This window comes from Pelophylax lessonae (genome assembly GCF_965119305.1).
Source record: "Pelophylax lessonae genome assembly, chromosome: 4".
NCBI lineage: Eukaryota > Metazoa > Chordata > Amphibia > Anura > Ranidae > Pelophylax > Pelophylax lessonae.
The window spans coordinates 13,509,880-13,534,336 of record NC_138771.1 but is presented as its reverse complement, the minus strand read 5'-3'; the positions used below and the strand labels follow the sequence as shown (position 1 = coordinate 13,534,336).

At 47.5% G+C, this 24,457-nt stretch overlaps 1 protein-coding gene across 3 annotated transcripts in view; it reads right to left on the bottom strand.

Annotated features, from left to right (window-relative positions):
• Nucleotides 1–24,457, bottom strand: part of UACA (uveal autoantigen with coiled-coil domains and ankyrin repeats) — a 195,450-nt gene that overhangs the window by 41,110 nt on the left and 129,883 nt on the right. For all 3 annotated transcript variants that reach the window (XM_082252996.1, XM_082252998.1, XM_082252997.1), the window contains exons 3-9: nt 9,468–9,556; nt 8,329–8,393; nt 6,677–6,734; nt 5,718–5,788; nt 5,453–5,559; nt 2,634–2,815; nt 893–930 (exon numbers count right to left, since the gene is read on the bottom strand). In XM_082252996.1, the coding sequence (XP_082109122.1) occupies nt 893–930; nt 2,634–2,815; nt 5,453–5,559; nt 5,718–5,788; nt 6,677–6,734; nt 8,329–8,393; nt 9,468–9,556 (610 nt within the window). The remainder of the gene's footprint in view (nt 1–892; nt 931–2,633; nt 2,816–5,452; nt 5,560–5,717; nt 5,789–6,676; nt 6,735–8,328; nt 8,394–9,467; nt 9,557–24,457) is intronic.

Sequence of the window (24,457 nt, the reverse complement as noted above, 5' to 3'; positions counted from 1 at the left end):
GCGGGTGCAGCACCAGAAAGATTATTAATTATTAAACTCACAAAAAAGGGAAGTTTCCCTCGGCATCGGACTAAACTGCTGTCACTTCACCGCCAAAGGCAAGAAAAGGAATTGCGGGGATCAAAACATCCCAATGGTAAAGACGGGAGCAAAAACAGTCCAATAATGAGAAGTGGTGATGGGATGGGGACTGGCAGGCAGAATAAAGCCATAAAGTTTTACAAGCAATTAAGAATTAAATGACCGAAAATAATGTGCAGGCTGCCAAGGCAAAGCCATAGAGCGTCTCTTCCCACCTGATAAGTAACACACCGCACTACAACCTATGGAAGTACACTGAGTACAAAGCACAAAACCAGTCACAGAACACAGGCCTATGGGCTGATATTCAGGTATGTACCCTCAAATACAGCACTGATTTATCCAGCATAGGTGCAGGTACTCCCCCCCCCCCTTCCAAGTCACCCCTTGTCTCCACCCCCTACCCACCTCCAAGCATGATCCTCTGCAACCACAGACACCCTCCACCAACCACAGACACCCTCCACCAACCACAGACACCCTCCACCAACCACAGACACCCTCCACCAACCACAGACACCCTCCACCAACCACAGACACCCTCCACCAACCACAGACACCCTCCACCAACCACAGACACCCTCCACCAACCACAGAAACCCTCCACAGACAACCTCCACCAACCATAGACACCCTCCACCAACCATAGATCCCCCCAGCAATAACAGACCCCTGCTAGTAAAAATAAAGAAGATCTCCCAGCAGCCTGCATCAATAGACCCTCCAGCACCCCACTGAGTGCTGGAGGTTCCTATGAAAAAAGCCCTGGATTTATCTACAGAAACAGTTTGTCATGCTCATTTTAACTCACCGCTCGTAAAGACACTTTGCTTCTTAAAGGATCGGGACCTGTGAGAAAATATAAAAGTTAGTACTGTCTTCCATGCTTCTTCAGGGTCTATTTGTGTAGTAAAACAGATTGTGGCTCCGCTTTAACCCCCCCCCCCCCGGCTCCCTTCTCACTAGCTGTGATTGACAGCAGCAGGAGCCAATGAGGAGGGAGAGTGCTGCTGCTGGATCGAGATGGGGCTCAAGTATAAGTGGGAGCTGGGGAGGGCGCTGCATACAGAAGGTTTTTAACCTTAATGCACAGAATACATTAGGATTAAATACTTAAGGACCAAGCATATATCTGACATTTGTTGTTTAAAAGTTAAAATTGGTTGTTTTTGCTTGAAAATTACTTGGAACCCCCAAACATTATATATATATATATCACACACAGAATTGCGCACGCTTATGGAATGGCGACAAACTACGGTACTTAAAAATCACCGTAGGCGACACTTTAAACATTTTTACAGGTAAAAAGTTTAGAGTTACAGAGGACGTCTTGTGTTAGAATTATATCTCTCACAATATTGCGGCAATACCTCACATGTGTGGTTTAAACACTGTTTACAGATGTGGGCGCGACTTGCATATGCATTCGCTTCTGTGCACGCACACGGAGGGACAGGTTGCTTTTTTTTTTCCTTCTTATTTTTTACACCGTCCCTTTAAAATAAAAAATGTGATCACTTTTATTCCTAATACAAGGAATTAAACAACCCTTGTTTCAGAAATAAGCATGACAGGCCCTTTCTTTAGGAGATCTTGGGTCAAAAAGACCTCAGATTTCTCGTTTAGGCCTCTTTCACATGGGGCGGACTGTATTTCGATCCGCTCCAGCACTTTTATTTTTTTTTTTTTACGGACACGGATGACACTTGTGTCATCCGGTTCGTATGTCCGCATATCATCCCATCCGTTTGCGGATGATATACGGACATAATGTATGTCTATGGGATTGCGGATGACACCGCTGACATCCGATTTTACGTCCTTTCCGTTTTTTAAAACGGAAGAAAAAATAGGGTTCTGTTCCAAAAAACGGAACAGAACTGAAAGGACGCAAATCGGATGTCAGCGGTGTCATCCGCAATCCCATTGACATGCATTATGTCCGTATATCATCCGCAAACGGATGGGGTGATATACGGACATACGGAACGCCCGTGTGAAAGAGGCCTTCCACTTATAAGTAAAAAAAAAAAAAAACTAATTTACTTTTGCCAGAAAAAAAAAAATTGGCCCTTTAAGGCCGTTGGGCGGAAGTGACGTTTGACGTCTCTCCGGTCGTTCTGGGGCATAGAGTCGAGCGGGGGCCATCTTGTCCTCACTCGACCTTCTGTCCATCCATGCACAGAATCGGATCGCTTTCGCCGATACCGACGGCTCCGGTAAGCAGATAAAATGACCAAGAAGCGGCGGGAGGGCACCTCTTCCCGCTGCCTATAAAAAGCGATGAATCCGCTGCTGGGACCACTTTTTTCAGATTCCGGATCACCAGCTGTGTAAAAAAAAAAAAATACCGGGGGGGGGGTTTGTCTGCTAGCTGCTGCCATAACCCCGTTATTTTAAAGTACCGGCGTAAAATACACGGTAGGCGGTCCGGAAGTAGTTAAAAAAAAAAACAAAAAAAACAAAAAAAACAAAAAAAAAACCTTCTACCTTTCACTTTAAAAACCCTGATTATATACTAAAACAGGAGAAAAGGAAAAAAAATGTACCTCTTGGTGAACTTTCAACAGCAGTCCTTATCAGGGACAGGATCTCAAGATTATCTCCGATTCTGCTGTAATAGGCGCAATCATGTCCCAAAGAGTCTACCAATCCAACATCAGCTCCGGCTCGCAACAGGACGTCCACAGCCTCTTTGCAGCCGTATTCACATCCCAGCATCAGAGGTGTCCTGGAAACATAAAAGCTTACTTACAGACTTTTCCATCCAACGATCATAAATTTTATTATTTTAGATTGTAAGCTCTAATGAGCAGCGCCCTCTGGTTCCTCCTGTATTGAACTGTATTGTACTGTCTGCCCTCAAGTTGTAAAGCGCTGCGCAAACTGTTGGTGCTATATAAATCCTGTAGAATAACCTCCTGACCTCCGGAAGATTTACCCCCCTTCATTACCAGGCCGTTTTTTTGGATATGGCACTGAGTTACTTTAACCGACGCTGTACACAAATACAATTTATGTCACTTTCTACCACAAATAGAGCTTTCTTTTGTTCACCTGTGTGTTTTGTATTTTTTGCACTAAAAACATAAAAAGCCCAACAATTTTAAAAGAAAAAAAAATTTTTTTTTTTACTTTCTGCTATAAAACCTATCCAATAAAAAAAAAAAAAAAAAAAAAAGAAGAAAATCAAATTTCTCCATAAATTTAGGCCAATATGCATTCTGCTACATATTTTGGGTAAAAAGAAATCCCATTAAGCGTATATTGATTGGTTTGCGGAAAAAGGTATCGGGTCTACAACTATGGTATATATACTGGAATTTAAATTTTTTTTTTATACTAGTAATGGTGGCAATCAGTGACAGAGGGACTGCGATATTGCGGCAGACAATCTGACACTTTGTGGGAACCATTGTCATGAATACAGTGATCAGTGCTAAAAATATGCACTGTCACTGTACTGACACTGGCTGGGAAGGATTTAAACATCTAGGGTAAATAAATGTGTGCCTAACCACTGTTTTTGTCTATACTGTGTGGGGCTTTCACTAAGAGATGTGCTTTGCAGGGAAAGAAAATCCATCAAATCCCCACTGTCAGGATGGCGCTCTGCCTTGTGTAACTACTTACTGCCCCGCCCACCGTCAAATAACGGCGGAGCGGCGCAGCTCTCGTTCTGGGACGCCGTCACATGACGGCGCACCAAAACGGCCTCTCGCGCGCACACGGGGGCGCGCAGTGCAGCGTTCAGGCGAGGAGAGCCGATCAGCGGCTCCACCTCAAACAGGAGACCAGGACAGGTAATCAGAAGAAAATGGTACATCTCCATCCCTAAAATTTTGTAAAGATTTTCTCTAATGTTGACACTGTTTCTGCTGGAACATACCTTGTACATTGAATACTTTCATGTTTCACTATGTGATACAGCCCATATTCTAATACTTTGATATATTATTCCTTGCATTTTCAACCAGTGTCATATCATCTTTAATGATCACATTCTCCATCACATATGCTTCCTTGCCCGGCTCCCCATTTTGTTGTGGGTACTGTTGTCTCTTCAGCTCCCGGATCAGACGTTGGCACCCCCACCTTATGGCAGCATTTCTCAACCTGATTTGGCCCGATGCAAGTGTTGTTTCCCCACTTGGGTCCTACATTTGTTGAAACTTCACAGTTGTTGGCCAATAGAAACGCACAGCAACTATTGATATTTTATTAATTTACTTTTAGACAGATCCACTTTTATACTCCTGATGAGTGGGCGTATTAGACCCAAGAAACGCGTAGAGTTTTCAATATAGATATACCCATTATTATGCTACACGGATGCTGCAATGCTGTCATCATGCGCAATTTTCTGCTATGTTGTTATTTTGTCAATTTTTCCTACATGCTGTACATGTTTTGTAACTATGCTTATGGCTATACATTTATATCCATTGTATGCTTTTACTCTACTAATACATTTACTCTTTGACTCTTCATGACTATTGTGGCAATCTCATATATAGTCCCGCCTGGGCGACCGTTCTCTTGTCAGGACAGGTAATCTGGGCACTGATTACAGAAAAGTGAAAAAACAGTGCCAATCAGTGCCCACAATCAGTGCTCTTAGTGCTGCCAGTCAGTGCCTGCCTGCCAGTGCTCATCAGTGCGGCATATTAGTACCTCCTCATCAGTGCGACCCATCAGTGCAGGTGAAAAATTACTTATTTTCAAAATGTACTCACAGAAAATCAGAAAAATCTTTTTTTTTCTTCAAAAGTTTCTTTTTTTTTTGTAAGAAATAAAAAACTCAGCGGTGATTAAATACGACCAAGAGAAAGCTCTATTTGTGTGAAAAAAATGATAAAAATTTCATATGGGTGACAGCGCTGAAAGCTGACAATTGGCCTGAACAGGAAGGGGGTGAAAATGCCCTGTATTGAAGTGGTTAAATAGGCAGAGCTCTGTCCTGTGTCTCTCCTAGACAATCAGCGGGTGCCAGTGGACATCCATTGGCCGGCACCCGCTGATCGGCTTCTGCTGTGACTAATCACAGCAGAAGCGGCGTGTGTGCCCCCTACTAGGAGGTGCAGAATCACAAACACATATATACATACATACACACACACACTATCTATCTATCTATCTATACACATATATATACACATATATATATATATATATATATATACACACACACACACACACACACACAGTATATACATATACACACAGTATACACACACACACACACACACACACACGTGATTCTGCACAGAACAGCCACCCTGTAGCAGTAAATCTGCAATGGGGCAGTCCTAACCGGATGATAATAATAATTATATTAGATATCAATATACTTCTGACAAATTCTTACTTGTTCTGCTTGTCTCTTGCATTGATTTCAGCCCCTTTCTCGATCAGAAGCTGGCAAATAGTTGGACGGCACATCTGGGTGGCCAAAGCAAGCGGAGTCCTTCCATCCTGAGTAGACAGAAGATCAGCAAATCATTGCGCACATCTCAGCTCATGATCAAAACAAACACTGGTGGGAGTAAAGTCTGACTGTAGCAGCCCAGACAAAGAAGAGGAAAAGTTCAGCTGGAAGTGGGTGAAGGAATAAGGAATGTCTGAATTCTTACCAAGTCTTTTGCGTTTACTAAAGCCCCGTGATCACAGAGAAGCTGCACGCTGGAACAGCAGTCGGACATGGCTGGAAGAGAGGAGAGGTGCATTATAGTACAAGAAATTGCGCACACATTTTCAAAAGCAGAGTCATACATGGAAGACCATACTAGTGATCGACCGATATTGGTTTTTCGTTGCTGATACCGATATTTTGGCCAATGCATCGGCCGATATCGTACATTTAAAAAAAAGAAACATTTTTTTGACAGGTACTCTTGTGGAGGGATCTGGGGGGGGGGGGGGGTCTAAAAGAACCCAAACCCCTCCTCTGCACTTAAAAGCATTCAAAACGCCAAGTTTGGCTGTTTTGAATGCTGTCTTTTTTTAATTTGGCGCCGAGTACCCGGAAGTGATGTCATGACATCACTTCCGGGTTTTTACATGGAGACCCGATCAGAGCTGAATGCGGCTTTGATCAGGTCTTCGGCGGCCGTGCAGGTAGGATGCCCGGGTCTCCCGGTGAGACGGGAGACCCGGGCGAGCCGCGGTAGGTGGCGGGAGGGGGGGACGCCCCCTCCCGCTCCTTGTAATGACAGCCGAGCGGCTTCTCAGCCGCTTTGGTTGTCATTACAAGACAGCCGACCGCTGGCTATTGATGCCGGTACCGGGGTGATCCCTCTAGCTGCAGGCATCACTCCGGTAAAAGCACTTTCCAAAATATCGGCAATATCGGTAACCTTCGGGGCCGATTCCGATATATCGGGGAAAGTGCATATCGGCCCTCGATATATCGGCTTTGTCGATAATCGGTCAATCTCTAGTCTAAACTATGGTCCTCCAGCTGTTCAGGAACTACAATTCCCATGAGGCATTGTAGCTAAACCACATCTGTGAAGAATGTTTGCATAAAGTCATAGTAAGATAGGGTGATTGAAGTCCTGGATCACACAGTAACTGAATCGCTCACTGGTACCTGCATCGTGCAGCGCTGTCCTCCCCTGCAGATCCACATTCTCTGTTGGGCAGTTAAACTACAAGGAAAAAACAGAAGCACAGAAATATGCAGTTAGAATAGACACCAAGAAAATCTCCGATTCATTTCTGGTTCTTATGACACTTTGGGGGAAAGACAAGCCAAATAAACAGTATAAAGGTGCGCTTGACTGCCTCGGTTCACACTGTTGACTTGTTATGCGACTCAAGAGCTCAATTTGCATGACAAGTCGCATCCCATTAACTGCAACAAAACCATTCTAAATCGGTGCGACTCAAGCTGAGGCGACTTTGAAAAAAGGTTCCTGTACTACTTTTGGGCAACTGCATCACGACTTGCATTGACTTCCGTTAATGAAGTGGTGTGGCAAAGCCGCACCTTAAGTTGTACGACATTCCAGTTGCGGCAGTGTGAACCAAGCCTTAGGGCCAGTTCACCCCAGAACACGGTGCAGGAAACCCGCTTTCCCAACGCCACATTGAAAACGCACTGCACTTGCATTGTACAGCGGGTGTCAGTGTTTAAAGCGGAGTTCCACCCAAAAATGGAACTTCCGCTTTAGGTATTCTAACCCCCTGACATGCCACATTTGGCATGTCATTTTTTTTGTGGGGGGGGGGGGGGGGAGCGGGTACCTAGTTTTGACAGGTACCCGCTCCCACTTCCGCTCGGAGCGCCGCGGCGCCCTGAACGGAAGTTCTCCTCTCCCCCTCCCTCCCTGCAATCTTCTGGGACACGTCAGAGGTCCCAGAAGATTGCCGGCCAATCAAGATGCGCAGCGTGACTCGCGCATGCGCAGTGGGTACCCGGCTGTGAAGCCGCAAACTGTCACAGCCGGGTGCCCATAGCAGTGATGCCGGCGCCGAGGGAGAGGATCGAGGTTTCGGGCGGCCGCATCGCTGGACCGTTGGGACAGGTGAGTGAAATGGCTGGAACTCCGCTTTAACTCAATGACACCCCAAACACAAGTCACAAATCCATTGCATCTGCCTGCACTGGATCACATGGTACAGTAGTACTAGAGCTGCAAGATTCTGGATAAAATGAGAATCACAATTTTTTTGCTTAGAATAAAGATCTCGATTCTCGGGGTAACATCATCTTTTACATTACACAAAAAAATTGGGCTAAGTTTACTGTTTCGTTTTTTTTAAATTCATTAACTAGTTCCAGACCACCCGCCACCAACTTACTGTGTGGTGCTTTCACTAAGGGATGTGCTTTGCAGGGAAAGAAAATCCAGCACATCCGCACTGACAGGACTAAGCTCTGCCTTGCTTACATAGGCAGAGCTCCATCCAGCGCCTCTCTCCTCGATGATCAGTGGGTGCCGGCGGACATCCATTCCCCGGCACCTGCTGATCGGCTTCTGCTTTGACTAATCACAGCAGAAGCAGCATGCGTGCCCGTCCCCTATTGGGTCTGCCTATCTGCTTTGGGGCGGTCGTTAGGTGGATAAAGAATTAATTTGATGAACACGAAGCTGTCTTTGCAGCAAGGGCTGTAGTATCTTGAAACTCATCAGACCCACCTCCGGTGGCATTATAAATACTGGCGTAAGCCAAACAAGACTTTTCCCCAGACCCGATCATCACTTTACCGGCACACCCACCACAGCCAATATCACTTACCTGGAGAAGCTTTTGCAGACATAAGGAGTGCCCATACTTCGCTGACAAATGCAAAGCATTTCGCCCTGCCACAAGGAAAGAAATAAACTTCAATGACAAGTTTGATAAAGATTGTACATGCTTCATCCTGAAACTAAGACATACAGTGCCTTGAAAAAGTATTCCTACCCCTTGAAATTTTCCACATTTTGTCATGTTACAACCAAAAATGTAAATGTATTTTATTGGGATTTTATGTAATAGACCGACACAAAGTGGCTCATAATTGTGAAGTGGAAGGAAAATGATAAATGGTTTTCAACATTTTTTTTTTACAAATAAATCTGTGAAAAGCGTGGCTGCATTTGTATTCACCCCCTGGAGTCAATACTTTGTAGAACCAACTTTTCCTGCAATTACAGCTGCAAGTCTTTTTGGGGATGTCTCTACCAGCTTTGCACATCTAGAGGGACATTTTTGCCCATTCGTTCTTGAAAAATATCTCAAGCTCTGTCAGATTGGATGGAGAGCATCTGTGAACAGCAATTTTCAAGTCTAGCCACAGATTCTCAATGTGATTTAGGTCTGGACTGTGACATTCTAACAGATGAATACGCTTTGGTGTAAACCATTCCATTGTAGCTCTGGCTGGATATTTCGGGTTGTTGTCCTGCTGGAAAGTGAACCTCCACCCCAGTCTCAGGTCTTTTCAAGTCAAGTCAAGTCTCAAGTCAGTAATATCTCCTCCTCGGCTCATGTCCACATAGCTGAAACAGAAATCGGACTACACACTGCAACACTTTGAATAGTGTGTAGCTAGTCACTGCAGCTGCGCTGCTGTTGTAACCAGGGAATTTCACAGGTTAGAATTGCAACACAGTAGCCAGCTACACACTGTGCAGATTGTAGCTGTGCGTAATCCGATTTCAGTTTCAGATATGTGTGCTGTGTGGGGAGGAACGGAGAAGGAAATCTTGCTCTGTTCTCAGGCCGTCTACAGTGCAGGGATGGGAGATGGCCGGGCGTCAGTGGTGGAGGGGAGTTGTCAGTGAAGGGCCCAACTGAAATCTCACCCAAGCAAATTTTAACACACTTCCCGAATCTGCAGACCGATCTGCAAAATGTCTCTTAAGAGAAATGAAAGAAAAAAACCAACGTACCGGCAGCATCAGGAGCTATGAGATCCACTCCATGTAACAGAATGGAATTCAGACACTCCAGGTGACCCTTAGAAGCAACAACATGGAATCTGAAATAAAAAAAAAAATAAAAAATAAAACAGTGTAATTATTTAGGGTGGTAAAACAACTAATCCAGGCACCCCTCCTACAACGCCAATCTATACTTCCCGCATGGAGCTCCAATGAAGCTTTTAATAAACACATCCTGCCCAGGTTTATAGGCAGGACTCTCCCCATAGCTTGATGACATATAAATGACTAATGAATCCGGAGTGTCACAAAGCTATCCATAAGAAGAGGAAGCGAAGTGAATGATAAACACGATCTAGTACATTTTAGAGGCACTAAGGAGTTTTCATGGTACCGCCATGGAAAGAACACTAGATATAGTTGATAAATCATCGGGTTTTATTACAAAATCAATAAAATAATCAATACATTAATCAAAAAATAAGAAATATAAAAAAAAAAAAAAAAAAGATATATAAAAAGGAAAATTAACTACTTCAAAACTGGACGTCTTTGCATAATACCCCACTATTATGAGAAGTCGTTTGCAAGCCGCGATGAAGTCATGATGCACAGGCGACTTCAAAGTCGCCCGAAGTCGTGGGCGACTTTGAGTCGGAGTAGTGTGAACCGGCTAAGGGGCCTGTAGTAGAAGTTTATCCAGTGTTTGTTTCTCAATATGTTTTGCAGGGTTAACAAGTTTGTTTTTGAAGGAATAATGATCTGCAGTGCATAGAGAGATGTATATTCTATAGTTTGTTTAATTGACTACTTGTATGCACTTCCCGTGTGCATGTGTGTTATACATATGTATCCAATTTGTATATTATTATTTATGTTCTACTTTCTGCAGATTCATTACATAGTAGGTGAGGTTGAAGACAATAGTCCATCCAGTTCAACCTGTGTAAGTGTGTGTGGCCGTAATCATCTCTCATACCCCTGAATGTTTTGATCTTTGAGATGTACGTCTAATGGGCCACACACACTATAAAGATTTTCTGAAGACTTTTTCCTTTAGATTTACCAAAACCATATAATATGAGGTCAAACCTAAACACTTTCAATTTGTATGCAATCCGGCAGGCCCTTGCACTACATGGAAAAGGTAAATCTGAAGGAAAAAGTCTTCAGAAAATCTTATAGTGTGTATGGCCCTTAAGAGTCTTTTAAAAGTAGTCATAATCCCCGCAGTTACCAGAATTCCACAGTCTTGTAGCCCTCACAGTAAAGAACCCCCTGCGTAGCCTGAGGTTAAAATTCTTCTCCTCTAAACGCATTGTATGGCCTCGTGTCCTCATGCACTCCTTGCGACTGAATCGTTTTTTTTTTCTATGCTGAGATCACCATTGAGGTATTTATAAATTGCTATCATGTCCCCTCTCAGGCGTCTCCTCTCCAGGGAGAATAAATCAAGTGCTTGTATGCGCTCTTCATAATTAACCACTTGCCGACAGCCGCAAGTACATATACTGCGGCGGTCAGGCCTGTGCAGGCAAAGTGACTTATGGGTATGTCACTCGCCCGCGAGCCAATAGGGGGCGAGCGAGCGCGCTCCTGCCCCCGCTCGTTCCCGCACATCCCCACTCGAGTGACCTGCGACTTTGATGTCCGCTGGCCACTAGCGATCTCCCGCTGGAGAGGGAGAAAGGCAGGCGGCTGATGTAAACACAACCATCTGTCATTCTCCCCGGTGTAACTGCAGAGATCATACGATCCTGCTATGTAGGATCGTATGTATCTGTGGTTACATCAAAAGCCATGCCCCTTTACAGTTAGAAGCACACCCCTAGGGACACACTTAACCCCTTGATCTCTAATAAAGTTAACCCCTTCCCTGCCAGTGTCATTTTACAGTAACAGTGCATATGTTTAGCACTGATTGCTGTAGTAATGTCACTGGTACCCCCAAAAGTGTCAAAAATGTCAGTCAAGGGTCCGATCTGTCCGCCGCAATGTCGCAGTCCCGCAAAAAAAAAAAAAAAAAAAATTGCAGATCGCCGCCATTACTAGTTAAAAAAAAAAAAAAAAAAAAAAAAACCAATAAAAATGACAAATCTTTCCCTTAGTTAGCAAACGCAATAACTTTTGCGCAAAACAATCAAAACACGCTTATTGCGATTTTTTTCACCAAAAATATGTAGCAGAAAACAAATTGGCCTAAAATGTTAAAAAATTTAAAATTTAGATTTTTACATTTTTTTTTTGGGGGGGGGGGGGGATTTCATATTAAAAATGTGAAAAATATTGTTATTTTTTCAAAATTATCGCTCTTTTTGTTTATAGCGCAAAAAGTAAAAATTGCACAGGTGATCAAATACCACCAAAAGAAAGCTCTGTTTGTGGGAAAAAAAGGACATCAATTTCATTTGGGTACAGCGCCGCACGACCGCGCAATTGTCCGTTAAAGTCACGCAGTGCCGAATCGCAAAATAGGCCCTGGTCTTTGAGCAGCCAAATCCTTCGGGGCTTAGGTGGTTAAGGTCCTCCAATCCCCTAATTAGTTTAGTTGCCCTTCTCTGGACTCTCTCCAGCTCCAACACATCCCTCCTGGGAACTGATGACCAGAACTGGACAGAATACTCCAGATGTGGCCGGACCAGAGTTTTATAAAGTGCAAGGATTATAGTCTTATCTCTGGAATTTATCCCCTTCCTTATGCATGCTAATATTCTGCCGGCTTTGGCAGCTGCAGCTTGACATTGCATGCTATTGCTTAGTCTATCTTCTACTAAGACTCCCAGATCTTTCTCCATTTTTACTCCTTTAAAAAATTCCTGAGGCAGCAGTGACCCCTCAAAACGTGGATAAACACTGGATAAACTTCTACTGCAGACCCCTTATCCAAGTGGGGTATTATGCAAAGACATCCAGTTTTGAAGAAGCTAAGTTTCCTTTAGGCCCCTTTCACACTTGTGCGCCTTATCCTGCAAAGTCGCTAGACAAGTCCTTCTCCATGATTTCCAAGGAGTACCATTCATATCGGTGTGATTCCAAGTCACCGCGACTTCAAAGTAGTCCCCTGCACTACTTTGGTTTGACTTTGATGAGACTTCAGGTCCATAGACCTCAAGATTAGGCACGAGTCGCACGACTTTCAGGTCATACATATGTGGAAGGGCGGGGGGTGACCGTCCTTCCACAGCATCACCATGGACACCATCCCTGTTCATATGTCCCAGGCACAGGAAGAGGAAATAGAGGAGGGAGAGGAGCTTTGGCATCCCCACGAGGCTTTGGTAATCTCCAGCGTCTCCCGGACAAAGGGAAAATGGCCCCCCATGACATTGGACTACACAAACCTGGCCACCAGCAGCTACAGATGCTGCCAGGATCTTTTTTTAACGCTGGACCCTCTGCAAGGGGACCCCCCCACCGAAGGTAGGACACATGCGCGAGGGGAGATTCCACTGGTCTCTGCACCGGGACCCCCCTGCACTATACCCACACTGCAAAGAGTAGGGCATGCACCTAGGGGTCTCCTACACTAGGACCCCTCCAGACTACCAGGGGATAGCGGGGGGACCCCAGGGGACTCCGCTGCATCCTCTGCACCGGGACCCCCAGTCCAGACAGGGAAAGGGAGTGGGGGAAGCCCAGCTCGCTGAGGGATTTAGGGATGGGAGGAGGGAACCTGCAGGCAGGTCCGGCCGTACCATAAAGGTTAACCGCGTCCACCCTAACAAAAATGCCAAAAAGGGTAGAGGGGGGACTATAATCACCCTTCCATGGTGCGGGTAACGCTCCAGACAGAATCCTCGTCACTGAAGTAGGGGAGCTGTCGGCCAACGGACCGCTGCGACTCAGACCCATGCCCGGTCGAATGCGACCCTGAGAGACGTTGAACTCGTAGACCAGCCTCTCTCTGGGAGGCTATGTTGCGGCCAACCTAGCTCGTAGCTGCGGTTTGCACTCGCTAGCTGATTGGGCTTGGGGGACCCGCTGGATCTAGATTATCCAGTCCATCGCCTAGCCCGGAAGTTGATTGTAGATCTCCCGAGAGGGAAAACAAAACAAAAAGGATGCAAGGAAGGAGAAAAAAATTGCTAGGACCAGAGATCCAAGATGGGATTCTCGGTCCCCAACTCCTGACTAGACAGATTAAAAACCGATTACCTAGAGCAGAGAGGGGGGTTAAATACCAGCTGAGGACGGCCCATGGGTGTTTTTTTGGTCTGCTTAGTCCTACTCCTGGTAGGAGGCAATATAACCCAGTAGTTATGATTTATGGAGCGTTGTGTCCATCGATGAACGAAAGAGAAAACGGAATTTTTGTAAAATCTTACCTGTAAAATTCCTTTCTCTGAGTCCTCCGACAGTCGCCGCCATCTTCATATTCGTCACAATGGGGTATTAGACTTTGCTCCGTAGGAGTAGCTAGGCAACAGAATATGTTAACATTAAAGCTTTTAACATATCCCACCCCCAGGGGGTGGTCCCCTCAGTCAATACCCTCCTACTTCCTGTATCCATATCTCAGTTTCAGTGGAATAGCAGTAGAGTATACAACCAAACCCCAAAAGAGGGGCGGGGGCGGGGGCGGCGACTGTTGGAGGACTCAGAGAAAGGAATTTTACAGGTAAGATTTTACAAAAATTCAGTTTTCTCTTACGTCCTCCGACAGTCGCCGCCATCTTCATATTCGTCACAATGGGGACGTCCCAAAGCAGTGCAAACATGAGGGGTGGGAAACGCAGCCGCGCCTAAAGGCAACGCAGTCTCCACATCAGAGAAAGGAACCTTACCAAAGGAAGGAAACCAGCTGGGCAACATGAAAAAAAGTGTACTCAACAGGAGCAACAACCCAGGAAAAACAAATAACCCAGGGATAAAAAACGTATCCCAAACAGCCAGGGGTCCAAAACAAGGGACCCTAAGGAACTGCCGCACTAAGAACCTTGCGGCCCAAGACTTACTCCGGGATCTAGTAGAGTGCGCCTTCACAGGCATAGGGGGAACTTTCCCCTTCAAAGCATATGCCTGTTCAATGGTCTGTCTGATCCATTTGGCGATGATAGAAGCCGACGCCGCCATGCCCTTCCGAGGACCCTCTGGAAGGACAAACAAAGAATCCGTCTTGCGAAAAGACTCAGTCGATTTAAGGTAAACCCTAATCGCCCGAACAACATCCAAAGAGTGCAACCTCACCTCCTTCGGATGTTTAGGCTTCGCGCAAAGCGAAGGCAAGACAATGTCCTCATTGAGATGAAACTCCGAAACTCGCTTCGGAAGAAAGGAAGGATTAGGTCGCAAGACCACCTTATCCAAGTGAATGACCAGATATGGAGACTTGCAGGACAAGGCCGCCAGCTCCGACACTCTGCGAGCCGAAGTGATCACCACCAAAAAGGCGACCTTCTTGGACAACATAGCCAACGAGATCTCCCTGATCTGTTCAAAAGGAGCATGTTGTAACACGGATAGAAAGAGATTCAAGTCCCAAGGAGGCAGAGGTTCCCTCCTAGGAGGGACCAGATGTCGCACTCCTTGAACAAAAGTGCCAACCAAGGAGTTAGAAGCCACAGGACGTTGAAAAAGAACGGCCAGCGCAGACACCTGACCCTTGACCGTAGCCAGCGCCAAACGCTGGTCGACACCCGTTTGAAGGAAGGACAACACTCTAGAAACCGAGTATGTGCGAGGTGAAAACCCCCTGGACTCACACCAGGCAAAATAGGCCTTCCAAGTACGGTAATAGACCTTCCCCGAGGAAGACTTCCTCGCGTTGATCAAAGTGTGAATGACCTCAGGGGAGAGGCCCCTATCCTTCAGGACCTAGGTCTCAACAGCCAGGCCGTCAAAGCCAGCGACTGTAAAGCAGGATGGAATATCGGCCCTTGAGACAGGAGATCGTCTCGAAGAGGCAGACGCCACGGGGCGTCGACCGCCAGATTCACGAGGTCTGCGTACCAGGACCGGCGAGGCCAGTCCGGAGCCACAAGAATCACCGTGCTGTGTTCCGAGTGCAACCTGCAAAGGAACCTGGACAGCAATTGAATTGGTGGAAACGCATACATCAGTCAGTACTGATGCCACGGAGCTACCAACGCGTCTGACGCGTCTGCCCGAGGATCGCGCGTCCTTGCCACGAACCTTTTCACCTTGTTGTTCAGACGAGACGCGAATAGGTCCACATCTGGAAGACCCCACTTCGCGCACAACTTCTGAAAGACATCCGGGTGGAGAGACCATTCCCCCTGGTCCAGGGTCTGGCGGCTCAGATAATCCGTCTGCCAGTTCTCCACCCCCGGAATGTGAACTGCCAATATCGCCGGGACGTGAGTCTCGGCCCAAGACAGAATGTCGGCTACTTCCCGAGCCGCACGGGCACTCCTGGTGCCCCCTTGGTGGTTGATGTAGGCCACCGCCGTGGCATTATCCGTCTGCACCCGAACCGGACGGCCCTGCAGCCTGTCCGTCCAACGTCGAAGGCAGAGATATATCGCACGCAATTCCAGAATGTTGATCGGAAGGGAGGACTCCCCCTCCGACCAAGTTCCCTGGGCGGACAGAACGCCCAGAACACCACCCCAGCCCGACAGGCTGGCATCCGTGGTGATCACCGTCCATGAAAGAGGACGAAAGGACTTGCCCCCTGACACCGTCGGGGACTGGAGCCACCACAGAAGATCCCTTCTGGTGTGATGGCTCAACGAAATCTGGAGATCCAGAGATTGTGGTCGCCCGTCCCACCTGGACAGGATCTCCGCTTGGAGACCTCGCGTGTGAAACTGGGCGAAGGGAATCGCCTCGAAAGCCGAGACCATCAACCCCAGACATCTCATGCACGTCCGGAGCGACGAGCACGGAACCTCCCTGAGGGACCCGACTTCTTCCTGAAGAGTCCTGAGTTTGTCGTCTGGCAGGAAGACCTTCGCCTGGACCGAGTCCAGGATCATTCCCAGGTAGGGAAGCCGAACCGACGGACCCAGCGTCGACTTTGGAAAATTTATCGTCCAACCAAACTCCTGTAGAGTTTGCAACGTGACGGACAGGTCCTTCTCCAGACCCTGGCTGGTCGCAGACCGAACCAGAATATCGTCCAGATACCCCAGGACAGAGATGCCCTGGGCTCTCAACAAAGCCAGAACCGGCGCAAGCACCTTGGTGAAAACCCGCGGAGCCGAAGCGAGACCAAAAGGTAACGCCACGAATTGGTAGTGATCCTCCGCAATGGCGAATCGAAGGTACCTCTGGTGACCTTCGAAAATCGGGATGTGAAGGTACGCATCCTTCAAATCGATGGAGGCCATGAATTCTCCCGGAACCAGGGCAGCCACCACCGACCGCAGGGATTCCATGCGGAACTTGCGAACCCGCACAAAGCGGTTCAGAGCCTTCAAGTCCAGAATTGGACGAACCTTGCCCTCCTTCCTGGGCACGGTGAACAGATTGGAATAGAACCCCCGAAATCTGTCCCGATGAGGAACCGGAAACCACCACTCCCTGAGCCCTCAGGTCCCGCACCGCTAGGTGCAGATCCCGCAAACGCTCCGGAGAAGGTTGAAGATTTGAGGGAAAAAATCTGCTCTCCGGCCGGGAGAGAAACTCGATCTTGTAGCCAGATCGAACGATTTCCTGAACCCAGCTGTCCCGAACACGGGCCAGCCAGGGTTGAAGAAAACCGAGCAAGCGTCCCCCCACCCCAGAACTGGGTGAGGGCGTCCCTTCAGGCCGCATTGTTATGGGCAGCGGGTCCGGACTGGCCGGACTTCTGCTTACCTGACCACGGCTTCTTTTGGGAGCCTTGACCCTTGAACGGTTTGCCCTTATAGTGCGACCGAAAGGCACGAAAGGACCCCCTGAGAAGGCCGAAAATTAGCATGCTTCTTACCAGGAGCCGCCTTAGCCTTGGGGAAGTGGGGCAAGAGCGTGCTCTTACCACCCGTGATCCCCTTTATCAACGTATCCAAGGATTCTCCAAAAAGGCGAGATCCATCATAAGGCAGATTGGCTAAGGTCTTGCGCGAAGATTGGTCCACAGACCAACACTTTAACCAAACCAGGCGGCGAGACAACACCGCCACGCTGTGTACACGTGCAGCCAACGGCACTAAATCCAAGTCCGCATCACACAAATACATGACACCCTGATGGATTTGATCCACCATATCCAATGTCGCCGGTGAGGCAGAATCAGCCACCAGGACGCGCCTAAGCACCTGCGTCCAACTCGCGACAGCCTGGGCTGCCATAAGAGAGGCAAACAGAGCTTTTAGCATCGAGCCCGTAACAGAATAAGTATGACGGGCAAGAGACTCCAGTCTCCTATCCGTGGCATCTCGGAACACCGGAGTATCCTCTGCAGGAATCGCAGTGGACTTATTCAAAACTGCGATCGCGTGATCCACCTGAGGAGGTACACACCACCGTTCATCAGTAGTAGGCGTGAAAGGATAACGCAGCTTGAACCTACTTGGCACAGCAAAAGGCTTGCGTAAATTGCGCCATTGTTCCTTAACAGCGCGCTGAAAATCATCAGTGCAGGGAAAGACCTGCGATGTCTTGCGTCTTTTCTGCGTCCCATAAGCTGCCAGGGCAGCAGGAGGACATGGTTCATCCTGCAAACGCAGCGTTTGTTTTATAGAAGCAACCAATTCATCCATGATTGCAAGCTCTTCAGGCGAGCCGGGGGGGAATTATCAACCCCTTCAACCTCAGCCTCCACCTCGGACCCCACGAGATCCAGGGAGGAATGGGACCCCGATAAGGAGACCCCAGCCATAGCAGCCCCATCACCATCACCCTCTGAATCAGAGGAAATTGAAACTCTGGGCCTTTTTGTGGACTGAGCAGCCACAAGCATTCGCACCTGAGCAGCAAGGTTAGCCACCACCGCAGCCAAATCCCCCCCTGGGGGGGAAACAGCAGTCCCTTGGCTTCCCACCAGAGTGGCAGGAAATTTGCCTTCCTGAGAATCCATTGCCCCAAAAAAATGCTGGAGAATAAAGGGTTAACTGCCCCTTTAACAAGCGCGGCGAGCGCAGCCCACCGCACACACACACTAGCACAATGAGACCCCCACAGGGATAAAACTTAACTCAGGCAAGGATATAGGAAGGAGGATAAAAACCTGGAGAGACCACTGCTGCTGCTGCCGCCTCGATCGGTGCGCCCAGGGAAAAGGAAGTGATGAAACTCAGGGCGCTCTATGAAAGCCTATGGAAGGCTACAAGAAAATGGCCGCCTGCAGTGTAATCATGCGGCCGGAGCGAGCGCAGCCAAAATGGCGCCGAAAACGCCGCTCCTCCACTACAGTGAGGACCGCAGAACAAACACCACAGCATAGTAAAAGAACATGGCAGACCGCTGCAGCGATCGCTGTATGTGCCCAAACATGAAACATCATGCCCCACAGCACACAGCCTGTCACACATCCACAGTCTGACACAGATAGTGCAGCACAGCCCCCCCCCCTTGCAGCCCACAGCATGCAGCCAGATAGACAGGGAGCTTAACAGTGTGAACAGAGGCAGGTTACACAGTCCCAGACTGACACCCCCCCAAACAGACAGGTCCCCACACAGATACACTTACCTCCTAGATGGCGTGGGGAACCCGCACAGGCGAACAAGCCACTGCACATGTGACAGGGAGAGTCGCAGTCAGGACGCAGAAAAACTGGGGTTGAGAAACCGCACAGTGTCCAGTGAGGTAGCCACCTCACCATAGCATCCCTGCACCCAACAGGGATGGGTCGTTCATTGTGTCAGGAGCGTTACCTGACTGAACGCTCGATGGCAGGCTGGGAAGCCACTGACCCACAACCTGCGACCAGGGGGATCAGCCCGAGACCCAGCCCGCACGAATCCTCTTCATCAGAAGAACTAACTAATGCTGACAAAAAGAACAGCTAAGTAAAGAGAGAGAAAAAAACTCAAACAAAAATCAAAAAAGAAGAGAAAGGCTGAGACAAAATGCCCCAGCACAGAGACATCCAGCTACTCCTGACAAGCTAGACATTGAAACTGAAGTATGGATACAGGAAGTAGGAGGGTATTGATTGAGGGGACCACCCCCTGGGGGTGGGATATGTTAAAAGCTTTAATGTTAACATATTCTGTTGCCTAGCTACTCCTACGGAGCAAAGTCTAATACCCCATTGTGACGAATATGAAGATGGCGGCGACTGTCGGAGGACGTAAGAGAAATCTATTTTTGTTGCATACATCCACACACTATACAAGCGTTTACTCGTCTATAGGAGGCTGTATTCGGTCCCTGGCCCTTCCAGGAGAAGGAGAAACAGCAACATTTACATTGCACGCATCCCCATGTGTAAGAGGACTTAACTCCTTCCCGCCTCCCCCAGTATTCCTTTAAAGAAGCCATTATCAATCAGCATTCCTCCAGAGGTTGCTGAAGGTTCCTTGAGCTGTGGCTGATTGACCTCCCATCTCATGGTGCTTTCAAAGATCCAGGTCTATCACCTCCTGGCACCAATGAGCTTTAAAGCTGTAAGGGTGAAATTCTTCCCATTGAACACCAATATAGAGGAGCATTCTTCCCACTGATCACCAATGTAAGGGGCATTCTTCCCACTGACCACCAATGTAAGGGACACTGACCACCAATGTAAGGGGCATTCTTCCCACTGACCACCAATGTAAGGGGCATTCTTCCCACTGACCACCAATGTAAGGGGCATTCTTCCCACTGACCACCAATGTAAGGGGCATTCTTCCCACTGACCACCAATGTAAGGGGCATTCTTCCCACTGATCACCAATGTAAGGGGCATTCTTCCCACTGACCTCCAATGTAAGGAGCATTCTTCCCACTGACCACCAATGTAAGGAGCATTCTTCCCACTGACCACCAATGTAAGGGGCATTCTTCCCACTGACCACCAATGTAAGGGGCATTCTTCCCACTGACCACCAATGTAAGGGACACTGACCACCAATGTAAGGGGCATTCTTCCCACTGACCACCAATGTAAGGAGCATTCTTCCCAATTTTGTTTATTAAAAGTCTTGCAATCAATAAGCATAAAATCAATATACATAAATAAATATATACATATTTACATGAAAAGGGGGGAAAAAAAAAATACATAGCAAATTCTGCTCTCAAATAAAGACTGCCTTTACAGCAAAAACAAAACTCACATCATGAAACACATCATTACCGGAAAAAATTATATTAATAAGACTCACACCACCACACCAGACATCAAACCTGCGAGGTCAAGAAACAAAACCACTCCCATTATGCATGCAGCCCTTCTTCAAAAATGAAGATATTAACTAACAAAAGCTAAGGGCGTGAAAGAAATAGCATAGGAAAAAAGCTTTTCACCCAGAGATGGACAGTTCACCAAAAGCAGGTCTGATATTCCTCCACGCCCTTATCCAGACCGCTCGAGGCTCCCTGCCCTTCTCAAGACCCCGAATCTTCCCAACCTCACCCAGAATATCGTACACCACCACCTCGACAGGGAGGACTTTCTTCCGCAGGGTAATCTGGCACCGTGCATTCCACGTGAAGTAACGGACAACTATACTAACTAGAAAAAGTGTATCCAAATCAAAATCCCAGCGAGTCGGGAATGCCCCGTACACCCACTCCGCATAACTCATGCGATAGAGAAAGGGGATGCCTAGAGCCCTCCCCACCCTTTTATACACCTCTATGTTAAAGGGACACTGGAGCAAAAAGTGGTCCATAGACTCCACTTTACCAACACACTCCGCTCTAGGACAATCCCGATCATCCACAGGGCGATGCTTCAGGTTCCCTCTTACATAGAGCCTTCCATGGAAAGCGAGCCAGGCTTGATCCCTAAACTTCAAAGGGATTCTTCCTATGTTAATTAAACGCAACCCCTCCCTCATTACGGGGCCTGGGCAATCCCTTAAGGTCAGCGACACACTGAAAGCAGAGCCCAAAATCCTCTTCTCCAGAAGCTTTCTGGGGAGGGACTTGATATCCCCCACTGTCACCTGCCACTGCCTAAGTATTTTCAGACACGGGGCAACATAAGCCGGAAGCTTGCCATGTCGGACTCTCAGACTTTTCACTGGCCCGCCATCTTCCCAGCATCGCAGAAAAGGCCTAAACCAAGATTGAAAAATACCCACCCATCCCGGCGGGGTCTCTGCTAACATATTACCAAGATTATACTTTAAAAAAAGCAGAGAAAAGAAAACTATAGGGTTGACCATTCCTAGACCACCCTCCCGCCTGGACAGGTAAGTTACATTGCGTTTGATCAGGTTCAGCCTATTTCCCCATAACAGTTGGAAAAAGCAGCTGTACACCCTTGCATAGAGAGATTCTGGCAAGATACAGACAAAGCTGACATATAAAAAGATTGGGATCAGGTAAGTTTTAATCAAGTCAACCCTTTCCCTCAAGGAAAGTTTCCATTTCTTCCAGCTTGCCACCTTGGCATTGGCATTCAACAACCTGCTTTCCCAATTTCGATGACCATAGTCACCAGGACCAAATTTGATGCCCAACACTTTAATTTCCTGCTGGGGCTCTGGGAAGGCATCCGGAAGTTCGAAGCTTTCACCCTCCTCACCCATCCAGAAAACTTCACTCTTTTCATGATTGATTTTAGAGCCAGAAGCCTCAGTGTACTGCTCTATCACAGAGACCACCTCCTGCGCCTCCTCCATCCCAGAGATAATAACAGACACATCATCGGCATAGGCCACGACCTTCAAAGGTGGCACACCAGCAATGCCCAAAGGCACCCCACACAACGATCCACTCTCTAACCTTCTTATGAAGGGGTCGATTGCGAATACATATAGCAGGGGGCTCAAAGGACACCCCTGGCGCACACCAGAGCCAACCTCAAAAGGCCGTCCAACCCAACCATTAACAAGTGGGAAGCTCTCAGCCCCTTTATACAATGTTTTCAGCCAATCAATAAACCTCCCCTGCAGGCCGTATCTACCAAGTAGCAAATATAGGTACTCATGATTGACTCGATCAAAAGCCTTCGCCTGATCCAATGCCAGCAAGTACTTTCTCCATTCAGCAGCCCTGCATCGCTCCAAAGCCTCCCGGACAGCTAAAATTGCTGAAAAGTTACTTCTGCCCTGGACCGAGCAGTGCTGATGATTGGACAACAAATCGCCTGCTACTGACGACAAGCGCCAAAAAAGAATCTTCGCCAAGATCTTTCTATCAACATTGAGAAGACTGATGGGGCGCCAGTTCTCAATTATTGAGGGGTCTTTACCTTTTGACAGAAGAATCACAGCGGATTGCCTCATGGAGGGAGGGAGAGAACCCTCTTCTAAACAGCTGTTATAAACCTCCGCTAAAAAGGGAGCCAGAATGGACTTAAAACACTTGTAAAATTCAGCTGTCAACCCATCTGGCCCAGGCGACTTTTTGGTAGCCAGCTTCTCTATAGCACGAACTACCTCATCCGCTGAAATTGGTTCCGTCAAATCCATCAAAGGCAATGTATCATTTCCCAATCCTGGAGTAGAATCCAGAAAGCTTTCCATCCTGTCCCGACTAAGGTCCTTTCTTCCCAGAAGGTCTGCGTAATATGACCTGAAGATCTCCAGGATCCCTGATCTGGACTTCACCAGGGAACCCGTACTATCCCTCAGACCTATGACCGTCTTAACTGCTATGCTTTGCTTACAGTTCTGGTAAGGATCAGGCGAGTGATATTTCCCATAATCTCTCTCCAGAACCAAAGAGGCATGCCGGTCGTATTGACACTTCCTAAGAAGAAGCTTTACCTCCGAGATCTCCCCTGGATCTCCTCCATACGAGACAAGACGATCAAGCTTCCTCCGCAAATGCTGGTAGGCAATATACATACCAAGCTGCTTCTTCTTACTTATGGCCTTGAAAAGTCCAATCGCCCTTTGTTTCACAAGCTCCCACCACTCTGACTTACTGCTGCAAAAGTCCAGAATAGAAACCTGTGCCTGAAAAAAATCCTCAAAGGATTGTCTTACCTCTACATCTTCCAGGAGAGCCGAATTCAGTTTCCAGGTACCCCTTCCCCTGGGTGGAGTGTCCGAGGCATTCAGAGTCACAGACAGCATACAGTGGTCAGAGAACTCCACCGCCCTCAACTCAGGAGCCGAGAAAGCAGAGTTCTCCTTTAAAAAAAACCTATCTATCCTACTCTGACTATTCCCTCTCTGAAATGTGAATCCCGTGCTGCCAGGGCAGTGCTTAATGTGCACATCTACCAGGCCTGCTTGTCTAACCATATCTCTAAGAAAAACGCTATCATAACCCAGCCTGTCTATGGAGACCCTCCTGTCTTCAGGCCTAATTATGGTGTTAAAGTCACCTCCAAAGACAACCTGCTGGGATGTAAAAAGGAAGGGCTTGATCTTTGTGAGGAGGCATTTCCTGTCCCATTTTGACTGCGGTCCATAGATATTGATCAGGCGCAGGTCCTGCCCCCTAACAGAGACGTCTAAGACCATGCATCTCCCCATTTCTACCTCAATTATCCGCCGGCACGTTACCATATCGGTTTTAAAAAGAACCGCTACTCCGCTGCAAGGCTCAGCCGCAAGAGACCAAAAGGAGGGACCGCATCTCCACTCCCTTTTTGCTAGATGGACATCGGCCAAAGTATTGAGCCAGGTCTCTTGCAAAAATAAAATCTCAGCATCAAACTCACTGAGCAAAAATAAGGCAATATCACGAGCTCTTGCAGATTTCACGCTGGCGACATTAATGGTCGCCACCTTTATCAGAGCGGGCACTGCCATCAGGATGATTGGGGTAGTCGTTTCTTAACCTCCACCACACTCTCATCACCCGAGACAGCTCTCTTTACACTATGTGACTCCCCCTCATCCATAGATGATAAACAAATAGATAAATCCGACACCAACTCCTCCCCTGATAAAAACCGAAAATGTGTTGCCAAGAGGAACCCCTCCTGGCTCTAACTGTAAGGAAGAAACGACCACTTTACTGGTCTTCCTCTTCTTCTTTTTCTTCCTCTTTGTCCTCTC